The sequence below is a fragment of the Aspergillus campestris genome (assembly GCF_002847485.1).
Source record: "Aspergillus campestris IBT 28561 chromosome Unknown P168scaffold_6, whole genome shotgun sequence".
Taxonomy (NCBI): domain Eukaryota; kingdom Fungi; phylum Ascomycota; class Eurotiomycetes; order Eurotiales; family Aspergillaceae; genus Aspergillus; species Aspergillus campestris.
Window position 1 is genome coordinate 1,561,837 of NW_020194341.1, and position 14,328 is coordinate 1,576,164.

Genomic DNA, 14,328 nt, shown 5'->3' on the forward strand with positions numbered 1-14,328 from the left:
GTCTAATCATACCAGATCGCGTTCATGCCGAACCCCGGCTCCGGGATGTCGACCCGCGCCACGCGAGCGAGCGTCTCGTTCCGGAAGCGGTAGATCTCGACGAAGCCCAGCTGGTCATCGCACAGCGCCAGCCACTCGTCCGAGAAGTCGGCCGGGCTGACGGCGTTGGAGTGCCCGCCGCTGGTGGACGTCGGGTGGATGAACAGCTGTCGCTCGATCTGGCCGGCGGGGCCCAGCTTGAAGGCCGTGATGTAGCCGGTGACGTCGAAGTGGTTGCTGCGCGTGGTGGCGAAGAGGTATTCACCGCTGCGGGTGGTGAACGTCACGTCGCCGCGGTATTTGTTGCGTGGGGGGAGCCCTATCGATCAGGTCAGCATGATGTTTATTCCTCGGGAGGTAACTAAGGAGATGGGTCCTACCCTCCGGCAACAACGGATACGCGTTGTGGGTGAAGACCGGCCGGTGCGTGCGCTCGTCGATGACGTACTCGGCCAGCCGGTTGCCCGCCTCCATCAGCGCGTACAGGTACTTGCCGCTGGGGTGCATCTCCACCCAGCGGGGGTGGTCATCCGGCGAGGGCGCCTCGAGGCAGTCCACCAGCGACACGGTGCCGGTTGCGGGGTCCTTCTGGTGCGTCCAGATCTTGTTGGCCTGCAGATCGGCGGAGTACAGGTAGGTCTCGGTGGGGTCGAACACCATGCCGTGGATGCCGGTGTTCTCCTGGTACTCGAAATTCTGGATGTTCTCGGCCAGGCTGCCGTCGGAATTGGCTGAGAAGACGTTCCCGTAGCCCGCGTACTTGTAGAACGGGTTGCCGTAGACGGCGTAGGGGGGCTGGCGGGCGGCGAGCACGAAGATGGCGCGGGTGTTGGTGTCGGCACTGGCGGCGAGTTCTCCCGCTGTCAGTTCTCTCTCTTTCTTTCTGAATGAGCGGTTTGCATACCATGGCCGGCCACCGGATGCGAGACCTGATGCTCAATCTCGGTGGGACTCTTGACGGCGAAGCTATTCCACTTCTTCTGGGCAGCCCCGTAGATGGCCTTCTTGTCATGCGAGAAGGTCATCCACGAGATGGGCTCCGCCTCGGGGATGTCGGTCTTCTTGACAAGCTCGAGGGTGAGAGCCTCATCGTCAAAGGCGACGGTGTAGATGCGACCTGGCGGGGTCCAGGTGCCCACCATCAGATGGTGCTTCATGGCGGTGCGGGGTGCGGCGGCGAAGGCTCGCGCGTGTCGAGGGCGGATCGGGCGTGGGATGGGAGGGTAACGTGCACAAATGGGTGATGCAGAGAAGACACAACGCTGTCCGACTGTTCGAGACAGATGCAATGCAGACATGGAGTGTCCTCCTGCATTTTCCGGGGCAGATGTGTCGTGACGAACGGCCAGGGCGGCAACCGAGCCGGCATTGGCAGCCGATGCGGGCGGGAAAAGCATTTAGCCCCGTGCGGGGACTAGCTGGGCTCGGGAGACGTCATGGACCGTCGGGCATATTGATGTTCTCGATCAGAGATGAATCCAGAGTGCGTCCAGAATCCAATTCAAAGTGATCTTAGAAGAGAAGAGGTGTAGAAGAGAAGAGAAGAAGAATCCAGAGTAGAAGAAGAGAGGATATGATGCCTGAGGAGGCACGGTTCTGCAAACATCACAAACTGACCAAACTAAACAAACGACCGGTGAGGAACCACGTGCCCACTGCTTGCGACAGTGTATGACCTTATGCTCAGAGATAAATGAGACAAGCAAGTAAGTTAATAAGGGATTAAACTAATTGAGTGTATAAATAAAATATTGGCCAGGGCGTAAATTGCGTGGGTGGCGTCGGAACACGAAGCGGGTGGGAGAACATCCATTATATATATTCTATAGTTCTATGGACCCGGACCATATAGGAAGATGAGGACGATGGGAAAGAATATGAGTATTGACTATAAGTTGGTTGCAAGAAACATGATCAATAGAGAATAAATCAACAAGAGCCGCCAGCAAAATCTGCGAGATCAGAGCACAACTACGACCGTACCTGACTTGAAGAGGGTTCGCCGGAGCGACAGCATCCCCGGCGACTCGCTCGAGCCCATGGAAGGACAGAAGAGTATGCAAGAAAGATTCATGCCACCACTAGACGCAACGCGATCATGGACTGAGCGACAGACGCTGCGCCACCGCCTCCGCCAGCTCCGTCAGTCCGTCCACCAGGGTCACCCCGTACTTGCGACAAGTAATCTGCACGTTCCCCCGCTTCCAGTATCCCGCCGGACATCCCACGATTACCTTGCCCGGAGTTCGGGCCCAGAGCCCCAGCTCTAACAGACTCACAGGGGCTTGTGTCGCCGGGTGGAAGTAGACGACCACCAGGTCGGCTCGTTCTTGCCGGTCCAGCTCCCACTCTACCTGCTCGCGGTACGGCGCGAAGTCAATATCCTCACGCCACGAGCTGTCCCAGTCCAAGCGGTACGGGTCGTAGATGGTCACGGGAAGATTAGACAGGGCGCGGAATAGCGTCGCGCGCCAGTCCTCCGGGTCCACGGGGCTGGTGGTGCCGGCGAGGAAGACGGACCGGCGGCCCTGGGGAGCGTCGTCGGAGGGTGCGTGGATGATTTGACTGCGCGGCGGCATTCTCCGGTGTGACAATCTCGTGGCAATGGTTGTGATGGATGGATGCGGAAGTCTGACCATGATTAAATATCGAATCGAAATGACAATCAGTCACCGGGACGGGCCGACCCTGAAACCCCACCGCCAAGATCGAGCAGCACGTGATGGGAGAGCAACAGATCAACAATCTTTACAGGGATAGTCACGGAAACCAGGAGACCAGAATTACACCAGTAGAAAGTGGTCAATACAATTACAGAAACAGGAAGGAAGTCATGGCATTGGCTGGAAATGCGACAGAAGCAGATGCGGGATGGAACGAACGGGGAACCCCGAATGGATGCGACGGTGAGAGCACTACTGGATCTTCCCCTTGTTCACCACGAAGCCCTCGAGCGCCGAGATGGCCGCCCACAGACGGTTCTCCGCCTCGGGGAAGACCAGGGACTGGGGCCCGTAGAACACCTCGTCATTGACCTCTTCCGGATGCCGCGGGAGGCAGTGCATGAACTTCCACCCCTCCCGGGCGCCGCCCCGCTGGGCCAGCTCGTTGGTGACCTGGAAGCCGGCAAAGTCCTTCAGCCGCTGGATCTTCTCACTCTCCTGGCCCATGGAGATCCACGTGTCGGTCACGATCACGTCGGCGTCCTTGACCGCCTCCTCGGGGACGGTGGTTTGGATCAGTCGACCGGCGTTGGGCACTCCCTTCCCGGCGGCCTGGATGACCTGCAGCATGGACGCCGGGATCTCGTAGCCCGCCGGGGTGGCCACCGCCACGTCGACGCCCGTCTTGGCCGCCGCGATCGCCATATCGAACAGCACGTTGTTGGCATCGCCCACCCAGGCGATCTTCAGTCCCTCCAGCCCCAGCCCAGCGGCTCCCTTCGGAGCGAAGTGCTCGTGGATCGTCTGGAAGTCGGCAATGGCCTGCAGCGGGTGATATAGGTCGCAGAGGGCGTTGACAACGGGCACGGTGGAGTGCTGGGCCAGCTCGGCCACGTCGGCGTGTCGGGCCACGCGGGCCACCAGGCAGGAGACCATGGACGAGGCCACCACGGCCGTGTCGTACATGGACTCGTTGACCCCCAATTGGATATCATCCTTCCCCAGGAACATCGGATGGCCGCCCATCTGGGCCACGGCGCCTTCGGTGGAGATGCGGGTCCGGGTGCTGCGCTTGCTGAAGATCATCGCGACGGTCTTGCCGGTCAGCGCCCCGCGCAGATTCGACGGGACGGTGCCGCCCTTAATGGCGACCTTGTGGGCGGCGGCATTGCGCACCAGGGTGGTGAACTCGGCGGGCGTGAGATCGGCGATAGAGAGGAGATGCCGGGGGGCGGCTGCGCCGGACGCGTATCGGCGCAGGGACGGGGTCGGGACCCGCGACAGACGCGACCGGGTGGCGCAGCGGAGACCGGAAGTCATGGACATGGTGGTAATCGAGCAGAGGACGGCGGGGAGGAGGCAGGCGAGGCAATAACCACCATTCGGATCGATCTTGTTTGTGAATCGCGAAATTTGGCGATGGCCGGCCCGGAGAAACCGTCCCGCCGTCCATCCCGGGTTGTCACTTTCCCCACTCATCCATCTTTTAATCTTCAACCTCCAACCAACCATCCGGCACTCTTCGTTTCCGTCCGTTGTGGACCGATCGATTTCCTGACGTTCAGGCAGTTGACTCGCGGATATTTTCCCCGAAACGATGGCCTTGGATGGCTACGGGTGCCGGTTGAACGGGACAAGCGTGGTCAGCCCAGACGGCATGAAGACTCCGATGGAGCGGTGCATTCAGGGAAGGAAGAGCTCCGCGATCGGTTGAAGAGGATAGATTGGGCTGATTCCTCAATCATGACATGCGGCAAGCGTGGGCCGTGGCCTCCACCCGCGACGGTCAGATCTCCGAGAGGAGTTAGGGTCCTAGACATAGAGAAGCGAGAGGGCTCTCTCATGCCAAGGAAGTTGTTCCAGAACACGGATCTGCTTATGTTCCCCGTCGGTCAAGCGACGAGAAGGAAGAGCAGAATTGCAGGAACCCCAAGAGGGATCCACGTCTACAGTCGGGAAGATCGAAGGTGTGGTGAAACACCCCGACGCAGGTGATCGGTCTCGTTGCAGAGGAAAGTTCGGCTTTCAGGATCACTCTCCTGTCATGACGCACGGCAGATTGGAAAGGACATCGTCATCAAATATGCGCTCATGGTCGCACTCCCGGAGAGGATACAAGCCATACGCATCGGATACTTAGAACGATAGAAACCAGTCGTGGGAATGAGCTTTCCCCTCCAACAAGCTAGATCATTATCATCACGGAGAGTTATCGAGCTACGAAGAATCTGAAAGAAGAGAAGGAACAACAGTCACCCGGCTTCGTGTCTCAACATCACTCGTAGATACTCACACCCAGGGAGTAGGACTTGAGCTGCTAGAAATGCAGATGGATAGATAGTTGGTGTGGCCGTCGAAGTCCGTGGATGCACCTGCGGTCTGTGCGGGCAGCAATGGCAGTCGGTCGTTCTCCATATAATCAACAATATCATTGTCCTTTGTCAACTTTCTTCCTCCTTATGACAGCATCTTATACGGATTTGAGGTTCATCTAACCAACGATTTCAGTATATTTACGTGTTTTCTCACCTTCTGCTCCCTGCCCGCACTATCCTTATCCTTGCCCGCTCCATTCTGGAACTTGCATACTAACACTTCGTCGGATGAAAGAATAAGAGACATACGGAGGGTACTCTTGGCTGGTTACAATTGCTTGCCGAGACAGAAGCCAAATCGACAGGACCACTCGACGACAAACAGATCATGACCGATGTCCCTCGACTGGGCGACAACCGAGTGGGCTTAGTGCCATGGTGTCTACCCCGCCTCAGCCTGAGGGCCTGTGGGCTGTTCCCAAAACAGCAAAGGAACGGAAGCAGACAGAAGCGAGGCTGGAGTTGAAGGTTGGTCTTCCGGCCTCGGTCCTCCGTCTAGACAGTCAGGAATCGAGAACTCCGTTTGTTGGATGCAGCATCCTCTTGATCGCCCAATCGCGCATCCCATACCGAGCAGACTATCGTCTCCTTGGCTACGTTTCTCTTCTCACGAGGGAACATGTCGGACCCGGCGAATTACGTCGTGGGCTGGATTTGCGCCTTACTGATCGAATATGTGGCGGCACAGGAACTCCTCGACGAGGAGCATGAAGGACCGACGTATTTATCCCCCAACGATCCGAACGACTACACGTTGGGCAAAATTGGGGAACATAACGTCGTCATCGCCGTCTTGCCTGATGGGGAATATGGGATCGCCTCGGCGGCCACTGTCGCAGCCAACATGTTGAATAGCTTTCCCAATGTCCGAATCGGCCTGATGGTCGGTATTGGCGGCGGGGTTCCCAGCGCAAGGCATGACATTCGTCTGGGGGATGTGGTCGTGAGTGCCCCCCGCAATGGGAAGGGTGGCGTGCTCCAGTACGATTTTGGCAAAACGATCCAGGGCCAGAGATTCCAGCAGACGCTGTATCTGAATCACCCCCCAACGACACTGCGTACGGCCGTGACGGGGATCCAGGCACAGTATCGGAGGAGGGGCCATCGGATCGCGGAGACGGTCAACGGCCTGCTAAACTGCAACACGATGCTACGCCGAGACTTCGAACGACCACCTCCCGACAGTGACTTGCTGTTCAGGGCCGACTCCATCCATGATCCAAGAGGATGTGCTGAAGTTTGTGTGAAGGATTCCTCTAATGTGATCCCACGACCCGAGCGGACGGAACTTGACGAGAATCCCGCCATCCACTATGGCCTCATTGCATCTGCCAACCGGTTGATGAAGGATAGCTTGACGCGAGATAGGCTGGCGGCGGAGGATGGCGTTCTGTGTTTCGAAATGGAAGCCGCAGGCCTGATCAATACTTTTCCGTGCCTGGTGATCCGGGGCATATGCGACTACGCGGACTCGCACAAGAGCAAAGCGTGGCAAGGATATGCAGCGATGGTGGCGGCAGTATACACCAAAGACTTGCTCCTGCGGATCCCACCCAGCAGGGTTGAGGCCGAGAAGAAGATTGGCGACATTCTGTCTGGTAGGTCTAACGGAGCCCAACAGTCATTTCTCAATATTGATACTAACATATACAATTCTGATAGATCTCCAAGGCGTAGCAGAAACGCATCTGATAATTTCAGAGAAGAACTTTCAGCTAAATCAACATATGTTCAACCAAATGTCAGCCAAGGAGCACCAAGAGTGTCACCAGATATTCCGGCTCACCTCCGGCACCAAGGATACGACTTACGAGGGGTACAAGGATCGTGTGCAAACGCGAGTCAAGGGCACATGCGAATGGTTCCTGAATCATGATCACTTCCAAAAGTGGCTGGAACAAGATGCGGGGCCCTTACTGGTCTCCGCTGACCCAGGCTGTGGAAAGTCCGTCTTGGCTAAATATTTGGTTGACGATGGACTGCCACGCTCAGCGACTATCTGCTACTTCTTTTTCAAAGCCTCAGACCAGGACACAGTCCGCCAAGCGCTGTGTGCTTTACTCCACCAACTCTTCTCGCACAACCCGTCCCTGGTAATACATGCCCAGGAAGAATATAGGCGAGATGGGCGTGGTCTAACCAACTCAACAACGTCACTCTGGACCATTCTGAAAAAGGCAGTGCAAGATCCCCTGGCCGGACCGATAATCATAGTCCTCGATGCCCTGGATGAATGCGCCGAGTTAGAGATGGAGGACCTTATACGAGGTATAGAGAGCCAATTCTCCGGCCCCAACGCAGGCCATGGCAAGTTGAAGTACCTCTTAACAAGCCGGCCGTATGAGAAGATAGTGTGTCAGTTCACGGACCTGCGGGAATTATTCCCGTATGTCCGTATACCAGGAGAGGATGAATCGGAAAGTATTGGCCACGAAATCAACCGTGTAATCCAGTACCGCGTCGAGAAGCTGGCGAAAGCGAAACGGCTGACCGAGCCTGTCAAACGTCACCTAGCAACGAGATTGCTCGAGATCCCGCACCGTACTTATCTCTGGGTATATCTTGTGTTCGATTACTTGACGACCGAACAGTTCAAGAAGACCACTAAGGGGATTGATTCCACCATTGCCAACCTGCCTACAACCATCAATGAAGCATATGAGCAGATTCTCAATAAGTCAAAGCAAAATCCAATGGTTCGGAAGGCTTTGAGTATTATACTAGCGGCCAGTCAGCCGCTTACGGTTTCTGAGATGAACGTTGCATTGAACGTTGATAGCCAATCCAACTCGATTGACGACCTCGATCTGGAGGACGACGAGGACTTCAAATCACGCCTCCGAAATTGGTGTGGGTTGTTTATTTCAATCCACCACGGTGAGATATACTTTCTCCACCAAACCGCTCGAGAGTTTCTGCTTGCACGTCAACCTTTTGCGACTGCTCTGTCAAAGTCAATTTGGCAACATTCTATTTCAAGCCAGGACGCACACACTGTTCTTGCAAAAGCCTGTGTGTCCTATCTCAATTTGCTCAATCATGACACTACTCCCGTGGACTTAAGCAGAGACTACAGCCAGTACCTCAAGACGCGTACTTTCTTAGAGTATTCGGCTGAATATTGGGGTGCTCATTACCGCGCGGCCGGTATTAGCGCTGACGACGATGTGGTTCCTTACGCTCTGGGCATATGTAGTCCAGATTCGAGGAGCCAGTCCGTATGGTTTAAAACACATGCACGGGGCAGATACTATCATTGCCCTTTTGGAAACTTCACCAGCCTCATACTACTATCCTATTTGGGGCTCGAGGGACCCAGTGCACTTCTCCTTGAAAAGGGCGCTGACCTGGAGTCAAAAGATAGCAATGACCGGACATCACTCTCATTAGCTGCCGCGAGCGGGCATGTTAGTATTGTGAAGCTACTCCTTGAAAAGGGTGCTGACTTTGAGTCAAAAGATTATGCTGGTCGGACACCATTATCATTAGCTGCAGAATGTGGACACGAGAGTATTGTCAAGATACTTCTTGACAAGGGTGCTGAGTTTGCCTCTGAAGATATGAATGGCGAGACTCCAGTAGCATGGGCTGCAGGTAACGGGCATGAGAGTGCTGTCAAGCTACTTCTGGGCAACAGTGCTGGATGCAAGATGGAGAATCACATCAGCAACACAATGCTATCACGGGCAGCAGAAAATGAAAATAAGAGTATTATCAAAATACTCCTAGACAAGGGTGCTGACCTTGAGTCAGAGGATCAATTTGGTAGTACAATACTATCACAGGCAGCACGAGATGGACATGAGAGTATAATCAAGATACTCTTGGATAAGGGTGCTTATCTGGAGTCAAAGAATCGGGCCGGCCAAACTCCACTATACCAGGCTGCAGCAAGTGGGCATGAGAATATTATCAAAATACTCCTGGACAAGGGTGCTGCCCTTGAGTCAAAAGATCAGGACAGCCATACTCCACTGTCACGGGCTGCAGAATATGGAAATGAGGCTGCTGTCAAGCTACTCCTTGAAAAGGGTGCTTATCTGGAGTCAAAGAATCAGGCCGGCCAAACTCCACTATCCCAGGCTGCAGCACGTGGACATGAGAATATTGTCAAGCTACTCCTAGAAAAGAGTGCTAAGCTTGAGTCAAAAGATTGTATGAGCCAGACTCCTCTATCACGGGCTGCAGGAGATGGACGTGAGGCTGCTGTCAAGCTACTCCTTGAAAAGGGTGCTTATCTGGAGTCAAAGAATCATGCCAGCCAAACTCCACTGTCCCAGGCTGCAGCACGTGGACATGAGAATATTGTCAAGCTACTTCTTGAAAAGAGTGCTAAGCTTGAGTCAAAAGACTGGCATGGCCAGAATGCTCTGTCACGGGCTGCAGGAGATGGATGTGAAGGTGTCGTCAAGCTACTCCTCAAAAAAGGTGCTGACTTGGAGTCGAAAGATAACAACGGTCAGACCCCATTATCATTGGCCGTGCAGAACGGACATGAGGGTATCGTCAATCTGCTCCGTGGGGAGGGCAACGGGAGTAACAGGGGGACAATTTTGGACCGAGTGGAGTCAGTAGGATACGAGGAGGGTCCATCTCCACCTGTGCCGCTGGTGGTGGTGAAATGCGTCCAGTAATGGAAGATTTACCTTTCGGTCCAGCGCCTCTTCTCGTCAGAGATGCCTTACCAACTTTCGGGATCCCTTTTCATGGTGGTGTCGCGGTTGTGTTTGCAGCCATAGAAGTGCTCTGGTCCTTGATCGTTTGTCCTTGATCATGTATATACAAATCCGCTTCTTCGCTAGCTCGACCAAGACAGAGCTAGAGCAGTAGGGCTTGGTTACGCACCTATCACTATCACGTAGGTTGACCGATTGGTAATAATAGTTCGGACAGCACCGTATCGATCTTCGAATTAGGATTCCCGCAATGCAGCTGAACAGTAGTACCCACTGAGCCAAACTCACGTGGGAGAGGAAGAGGGATAGATGGACCATTTCCACGGCATATCATTTTAATTACTTGATCTGGAATCGGACAAGGGTTGGCATTCATCCCGTGACCTCTGTGCGTATCGAATTCTAGTATCTTTGGCATTTCTCTTACATCTCAACATGTCATCGGGCTGCAAGGCTGGGTCAGCCGTACCCCGCATGGTGAAATGATCTACAGTGGCCCCTGAACTTCCTGTCTACATTGCAGACCTTCTTCATTCAAAAGGAAGACCGCACATCCTACGCCTGCGCTTGATCGACACATTCCATCGACCACTGAATTTGAAAGGAGGCGACGGTAGCAATGGTGGACACGACGCGTTCATATGGGGACTATGCCTTGGCGATCATCTGCGCACTACCCCTCGAGCTGGCGGCCGTCAAAGTGATGCTCGATGAGGTGCATGCCGAGCCTCAGCTGGAGTCCTCCCACCAGTGCAGCTACATCCTGGGGAAAATCGGAGACCATAGACTAGTGGTAGCGTGCCTGCCATCGGGCGTCTATGGCACCACCTCTGCAGCAGTGGTGACCGCGTATTTGCGATCGACCTTTCCCAATATTCGATGCGGACTGATGGTTGGGATTGGAGGGGGTGTACCGAGCGAAACTGCAGATATTCGTCTCGGCGATCTTGTCGTGAGCAAGCCCACGGGGACCTACCCCGGCGTGGTCCAGTATGACATGGGCAAAACTACCAGTGGCGGGGGCTGTGAATATACCGGGACATTGAACCAGCCACCCACCAGCCTGCTAATGGCTGTCGCTCGGCTCGTGGCGGATGATAAGATACGCCGGAGCGACACGATCTCACAGTCCATCGCATGTGTGCTCAGGCAAAACCCAGACATGCAGGCCGAATTTTCCCGGCCCACGGAAGAGGATCGCTTGTTTCCATCGACAGATCCGTCGGGGGTGCCCAATGAAACGGAACAACCGGTCCCCCGGGCTATACGAGGGTCGGACAAGCCACAGATCCACTACGGCATCATTGCATCGGGGAATCAAGTGATGAAGGATGGTCGAACTCGGGACCAGATTGCGCAAAGGTTGAACGCGTTATGTTTTGAGATGGAGGCCGCGGGGATTATGAATCACCTCCCCTGCCTGGTGATCCGGGGCATCTGTGACTATTGCGACTCCCACAAAAACAAACAGTGGCAGGGATATGCCGCCCTGGCGGCCGCAGCTTATGCCAAACAACTTCTCTCTGTGCTTCCAGCAGCCCATTTTTCGCCTAGTCAGGCGGCACGGCAGAGGTTTTTCATGATGCCCTTTGATCGAAATCCACGCTTCCGAGGACGAACCGACGTACTCGAGAAGCTGGAGACGCTGGTTTTGACCCAGAATCAGATCCGAAAGGCTGCCATTTCAGGGCTAGGGGGAGTTGGGAAGACGCAGATCGCAATCGATCTGGCATACAGAATTCGTGATCAAGCGCCCCAGCAATCCATCTTTTGGATCCAAGCAACAAGTGTCGATGCCGTGGAAAAGTCATTTGCAGACATCGGTCATACCGTCGGGCTGCGAAATGCAACCCCGGACAGCATCAAGGCCGATGTGAAGGCCTACCTAAGCTCGGAACGGGCGGGCTCATGGCTCCTGATCATCGACAATGCTGATGATGCAGATATGTGGATGTCCCCGCCAACCGTACTAAAAGACTTTCTTCCTCGGAGCGAGACTGGGCTTACCATCTATACTACACGGAATCAGCAACTGGCCACCCGTCTAGTAGGACCGGAGGTCATCAAAGTCTCAGAGTTAGATGACCAGTTAGCAACGGAGCTCTTTCGTGCGTCTTTGATGAATGAAGATCTGATGACGGATGATAAGTCGGCTACGATGCTGTTTCATCAGCTAGGGGGTCTACCTCTCGCTCTCACCCAAGCAGCAAGCTACATCAACCAGAACAGCATCAGCCTGAAAGAGTATCTATTGCTCCTGAATGAGCAAGAACATATCAAAGTGGAGTTACTCAGCCAGGACTTCGACGACGACTATCGATATGAGGAAACGCAGAATCCGGTGGCAACAACATGGCTGATCTCGTTTGAGCAGATCCGCCGGTCAAATCCAATGGCCACGGAATATCTGTCGCATATTGCATGTATTCACCATCGAGACATCCCATTGTCCCTCCTCCCGCCAGGAGGCTCCCCAGTAGAGCAACAGAAAGCACTGGGACTGTTGAAGGCCTATTCTTTTCTAACCCAGATGACTGACAGCGTGTTCCTTAATATGCACCGACTCGTTCATTTAGCGACGCGAAATTGGCTTCGGGGCGAAAACCTTCTCGACGGCAGGACAGTCCAGACTTGTGACTTTTTCAACGACATCCTTCCCTCTGATGACCACGAGAACCGTGCGTTATGGCGGGAATACTTACCGCACGCACAGTTTCTCCTCCAAACTCCAGAGTGTCTTGAAGGAGGTCTTGAAAGGCAAGACTTGTGCGGGATGGTTGCTTTGTATCTATCCGCCGACGGAAGATATAATGATGCTGAGCCCCTTTTTCGAGAGGTGCACGCAAACAGAGCTCTCTTGCTAGGTAAAACACATCCAAAAACGGTCGACAGCATAGCCAAACTTGCATGGACATACCAGAACCAAATGCGATGGAATGAGGCTGAAGAGCTAGAGTCACAAGTATTGAGTTTTAGGAAGATAACGTCAGGTCCAGAACACCCTGATACGCTCATTAGCATGTCTAATCTTGCAACCACATATAGCAACCAGGAGCGAGGGAAAGAAGCTGAAGAGCTGGAGATACAAGTCTTGAATATCCACAAGAAAGAACAAGGCCTAGAACACCCTGATACGATTACCAGCATGGCCAATCTTGCATCCACATACCAGACCCAGGAGCGATGGGAGGAAGCTGAAGAGCTGCAGGTACAAGCCTTGGATACTCGCAAGATAATACTAGGTCCAGAACACCCTGATACACTCTCCAGCATGGCCAATCTTGCATCCACATATGAGAACCTGGGGTATTGGGAAGAAGCTGAAGAGCTGGAGATACAAGCCTTGAATACTCGCAAAATAATACTAGGTCCAGAACACCCTGATACACTCACCAGCATGGCCAATCTTGCATGCACATATGGGACCCAGGGGCGATTTAAGGAAGCTGAAGAGCTGGAGATACAAGTATTAGATGCTCACAAAATAATACTAGGCCGAGGACACCCTGAAACACTCGTCAGCATGGAGAATCTTGCATGCACATACTGGAACCAGGGGAAGTGGAAGGAAGCTGAAGAGCTGGAGATGGAAGTCTTGAATACTCACAAGGCAGTGCTGGGACCGGAACATCCTTCTACTTTGCTCAGCATGGGGAATCTGACTTCTACTCAAAGCATTCGAGGTCAGATCACCAAGGCCATAGCTTTGCTCGAGACTTGTGCTCCACTACGCCAGGAGTTCTTTGAATCAATTGATCCTGACCTCTGTCAAGCCCTTTCGCATCTTGAATCTTGCATTGAGAACCTTCTCGAAGAGTCCCGTGTACTCATGGTGGAACCAGAGACACAGAAAGGGTCGACAAAAACTGTAGCTAGCCATGAGAACGCCATGGCCAGCAACCAGCTGTCACGAATTACCACCGGTTGGAATTCTATGATACAGAATGGTTCACTTGACCACTTTCAACCTCTACTCTCTGCTTTGCGAATGTTTTCTCAGTCGGATGAAACCTCCCACGGAGACCGAAATGGAGACCGAGACGAAATTGACTAGAAGAAGACATGTGCACCAACCAGTGTCATGATATTTCCCGACAGAGAGCCGGACGGAAAAGGGTGTGGAAATTTTCTGGGATTGTCCGGCAGGGTGAAAGCGTGGCTTAAAGCACGTATGGTCTTTGGCGCAGCTCGGCTGCAGGCCTGTTAGGAGACAACTATAGAGCGTCACAGTGGGGACATCAGGGTGACCAGCGGTATCTCAGCATATGAAGGGGTCCAGGGAATAGCGAGACGGACGGGCAGGTCACGCAAGCGGCCGTATGGGAGAAGGGAAGGCCACTTTGTTCGAACAGAGCCGGCGACGACCACGATCCGAGCGGTGGAAGAGGACGGAGCGAGACGCTTGGACAACTGCAGAGGCAGCTGTGACTTGGAGTTGTGGCTCACAGGCCAGAGAGATACACGTGCTTGGTTATTTCCACGGAGGATTGTGGTGGAAGCAGTGATAGGGATCGGTCAACACGTCAGCGGACAAGGCAAACGCAGTATCTTTTTCATTGCTTCATATACTGCCAG

At 54.0% G+C, this 14,328-nt stretch overlaps 5 protein-coding genes across 5 annotated transcripts; 2 read left to right on the forward strand and 3 right to left on the reverse strand.

Annotated features, from left to right (window-relative positions):
- Window positions 1-2: 2 nt before the first annotated feature.
- Window positions 3-1,196, reverse strand: P168DRAFT_297366 (lactonase family protein; the record flags this gene model as incomplete). Its single annotated transcript, XM_024838171.1, has 3 exons — window positions 3-358; window positions 420-893; window positions 944-1,196. 3 exons carry the CDS (start codon window positions 1,194-1,196, stop codon window positions 3-5), a joined length of 1,083 nt encoding a protein of 360 aa, XP_024693126.1.
- Window positions 1,197-2,135: 939 nt separating this feature from the next.
- P168DRAFT_236247 (nucleoside 2-deoxyribosyltransferase domain-containing protein) lies at window positions 2,136-2,618 on the reverse strand (the record flags this gene model as incomplete). Its single annotated transcript, XM_024833512.1, has 1 exon — window positions 2,136-2,618. The coding sequence occupies one exon, from the start codon at window positions 2,616-2,618 to the stop codon at window positions 2,136-2,138; it is 483 nt and encodes a 160-aa protein (XP_024693127.1).
- A 336-nt stretch (window positions 2,619-2,954) lies between these two features.
- Window positions 2,955-4,022, reverse strand: argB (ornithine carbamoyltransferase; the record flags this gene model as incomplete). The annotated part of the gene is made up of 1 exon (XM_024833537.1): window positions 2,955-4,022. The coding sequence occupies one exon, from the start codon at window positions 4,020-4,022 to the stop codon at window positions 2,955-2,957; it is 1,068 nt and encodes a 355-aa protein (XP_024693128.1).
- Window positions 4,023-5,696: 1,674 nt separating this feature from the next.
- Window positions 5,697-8,679, forward strand: P168DRAFT_217027 (purine and uridine phosphorylase; the record flags this gene model as incomplete). The annotated part of the gene is made up of 2 exons (XM_024833085.1): window positions 5,697-6,675; window positions 6,740-8,679. Coding segments are annotated over 2 exons (2,919 nt in total), but the record flags the coding sequence as incomplete, so codon positions are not given.
- Window positions 8,680-10,399: 1,720 nt separating this feature from the next.
- P168DRAFT_253741 (uncharacterized protein) lies at window positions 10,400-13,462 on the forward strand (the record flags this gene model as incomplete). Its single annotated transcript, XM_024834386.1, has 1 exon — window positions 10,400-13,462. A coding segment is annotated over exon 1 (3,006 nt), but the record flags the coding sequence as incomplete, so codon positions are not given.
- Window positions 13,463-14,328: the final 866 nt, after the last annotated feature.